General features: G+C 37.7%; 1 protein-coding gene across 2 annotated transcripts in view; it reads left to right on the top strand.

Annotated features, from left to right (window-relative positions):
• The first annotated feature begins 249 nt into the window (after nt 1-249).
• LOC108693561 (glycine--tRNA ligase) overlaps nt 250-3,447 on the top strand; it is a 7,557-nt gene continuing 4,359 nt past the window's right edge. For both annotated transcript variants that reach the window (XM_018202569.1, XM_018202568.1), the window contains exons 1-2: nt 250-544; nt 1,699-3,382. In XM_018202569.1, the coding sequence (XP_018058058.1) occupies nt 299-544; nt 1,699-3,382 (1,930 nt within the window). In that variant the 5' untranslated portion in view covers nt 250-298. The remainder of the gene's footprint in view (nt 545-1,698; nt 3,383-3,447) is intronic.

Genomic DNA, 3,447 nt, shown 5'->3' with positions numbered 1-3,447 from the left:
TAAATAAATTTATATATATAAATGAAATTAATATATAAAAAATATTAAAATTGTAATATTAAATTTAGAGATTAAATAATCATCTAAATTTTAATAATCATGAAAACTTCCGTAAAATCATTGATTTTTAATTAAAGTTGTACGGATTTTAATTTCCCGCGCAACAGCTATGTACAACAGTGACGTACGATTTCGACGCGGCACCCCGAATCCCGAATAACCTCAATAACCTATAACAAGCCACGGCGCGGAACCGCATGGCGCGTGTAAAGGTGTATGTATCGTGCAATCGCGGCGAATGCGGCTTCTCAGGCGTGGTTTGCATTATATCGCACGTAGAGTTGCGGTGCATCGCGTGTCCAGTGACATTCCATTAGCGAAACCATCTGTCAGAAGTGTCGCGGCCACTACCAGTCTTCTCGATTTCAGCCGGTGGGGCACAAGAAAGGCGAACAGGAAGCTGAAGATCGCCCTCGCGTTTGACATGACGGATCCTAAAGTCGAGGAAGTCCTAGCGCCGCTCCGAGCGAACGTTAAGGAACAAGTGAGTGCCATATGGACATGCAAAGTAGGGATTGTATGTCTTGTCGAGGTTTTTTAGCCCATACAGGAACACATTTAAAAATGAATTTTCTCTGAAGTTTTTGTACTATTAAGTGTTACTCAGAAAATACTATATCATGTAGAAAAGTTAACTGTAAAAAAATTACACTATTTTGAATTTAGCATAAATATAATATGATAATTAACTCACATGAATAGAGAAAAAAAAACTGAAAAATATGATTGTAAGATAAATCTATTTCCAAGATCACCACTCTATTGAAAAAAATCACGTCACACAGTTGCATGATGAAATTGTGAAATTACACAATTTCATCATGCAACTGTGTATAAGTATATATGATTTTTATTTTATGTAACGTTACGAATTTCAAATCGCAAAAAATAGGCTCGTTCGATATCCGAATACTTTTATTTCATTAATTAATTATCTCATCTTAATTATCTCACATATACTATAGTGCAGTTTATAGAAAAATTACAATGAGAAGGCGAAGCTATTAGAAAAAAAATGAAGAAAAGGAAACTGCGACATGAAGCATTGTTAATCCTCCGTTGATAAATTATTATAACTCTTCAATAAATCCAACCTAAAACATGTAAACCACGGAATTATTCCGTTAACCACGGATTATTCCAAATCACTATGTATTTTTTTTACAAATTACATAATTTGAAAAACCACATGATGATATATATATTCTTTTTTCTTCTATTTCTATCATTCAATTCTTTAAAATTCGATAATTATAAAATCATATAATAGATGAAATTATTTTTAACATCTTATAATTTTTCAAATTGGTTTTAAAAAATCATGTGACTTACATGTTTTAATTACATAATTTCATCATGTAACATTGACATGAGTCTTTTCAATATAGGATTCATACCTGTTACAAATTGTATTGTCAGTACTAATGCTTACTCTCTCAATTCTTTAGAGTAGAATCTTACTCTAAAGAGCGAAATAGAGCCAGTCTTGAAAAAAATGACTCAATTTTTAATCTTTAATAGTGAGAGATTTTACTCTCTTCAAAGTGACATTTACTTTAAAAGTTTTATAGAATAGCAAAATTCTTTAGTCTATCTTTGATAATCTCTTTGTGTTATATAACTTATTATTTTTTATAGGGTGACTATGTACGGAAGCTGAAAACTGAAGGTGCTCCAGAATTGGACATTAAAAAAGCTATAGCCGAGCTGAAGCTGCGCAAGAAGATACTAGAAGACAAAGAGTTGTCTCTAGCTTCCAGCAATGTAACATTTGATAGAGCCAGAATGGAAGATCTCTTGAAACGTAGATTCTTTTTAGATCAGTCTTTTGCAATTTACGGTGGTATTACTGGTCAGTATGACTTTGGACCCATGGGTTGCTCCTTGAAGACAAATCTGATAAACGCCTGGAGAAATTTCTTCGTACTGGAGGAACAGATGTTGGAAGTCGATTGCTCTATTTTGACGCCTGAGCCGGTGTTAAAAACATCTGGCCATGTGGAGCGATTCGCTGATCTGATGGTGAAGGATATAAAGACTGGCGAGTGCTTCCGACTGGATCACTTGATTAAAGCGCACCTAGAGAAAGTAATCTATGATAAGAAAACAAATGACAAGACGCGCGAGGAATGCAGGGACATCATCATCAAGCTAGATGGTATGACGAAGGACGAGATGGCCGCAGTGTTGTTGAAATACAATATGAAATCGCCAGTTTCTGGTAATGATTTGACAGAACCGATAGAATTTAATTTGATGTTTGGTACTCAAATCGGTCCAACAGGGCTCGTCAAAGGCTTCTTGAGACCAGAAACGGCCCAAGGTATCTTTGTGAACTTCAAACGATTATTGGCGTTCAATCAGGAGCGATTACCGTTTGCTGCGGCGCAGATCGGTAACGCTTTCAGAAATGAGATTTCGCCACGATCAGGACTTATACGCGTGCGAGAATTCACCATGGCAGAAATCGAACATTTCTGCGACCCGAGCGATAAAAGTCATCCTAAGTTCGAGACGGTAACAGACATGGATATGCTGTTGTATTCAGCTTGCAATCAAATGGATGGAAAGAGTGCGCAGCGCCTCACCATAGGCGAGGCCGTCTCGTCCGGCTTGGTGGCGAACGAGACGCTGGGCTACTTCATGGCCAGAATCCATCAGTTCCTATTGAAGATCGGCATCGATCCGAACCGTCTGCGTTTCCGCCAGCATATGAGTAATGAAATGGCGCATTACGCCTGCGACTGCTGGGACGCTGAGTGTCTTACTTCTTACGGATGGATTGAATGCGTAGGCTGCGCCGATCGATCAGCCTATGATTTAACGCAGCATACTAAGGCGACCGGCGTGAAATTGGTAGCTGAGAAGAAACTGCCCGCTCCAAAAACGGTGGACGTTTGCGAGATTATGCCGAACAAAGTGTTGATCGGTAAAACATTTAAAAAAGATAGCAAAGTTGTGCAAGATGCATTAGCAGCTTTAAACAAGAAGGAGATTGAATCCTTGGAGAAAGTTCTCAGCGAAAAGGGAGAACATGAACTGACACTGCCTAACAATGTTGTCATGAAGATCACCAAGGACATGATAGAAGTAAAGCGTTACCAGAAAACCGTTCATGTGGAAGAGATTATACCTTCGGTTATCGAACCTTCTTTTGGCATCGGTCGTATCATGTATGCTCTGTTTGAACATAATTTCCAAGCAAGAGAAGGTGATGAGAAGAGAACGTATTTCTCCTTACCTCCGGTTGTAGCACCATTGAAATGTTCGGTGTTACCACTCAGTGGCAACGACGAATTTGTGCCATTCGTGAAAAAGTTATGTAAGTGAAATATAGGAATTTGATTATTATATTGATATATTCTTAGACAAAATCTTATTTTTTTT

The sequence above is a fragment of the Atta colombica genome, unplaced genomic scaffold (assembly GCF_001594045.1).
Source record: "Atta colombica isolate Treedump-2 unplaced genomic scaffold, Acol1.0 scaffold92, whole genome shotgun sequence".
Taxonomy (NCBI): domain Eukaryota; kingdom Metazoa; phylum Arthropoda; class Insecta; order Hymenoptera; family Formicidae; genus Atta; species Atta colombica.
The sequence above is the reverse complement of the archived record's forward strand: the minus strand, read 5'-3'. Positions and strand labels throughout refer to the sequence as shown.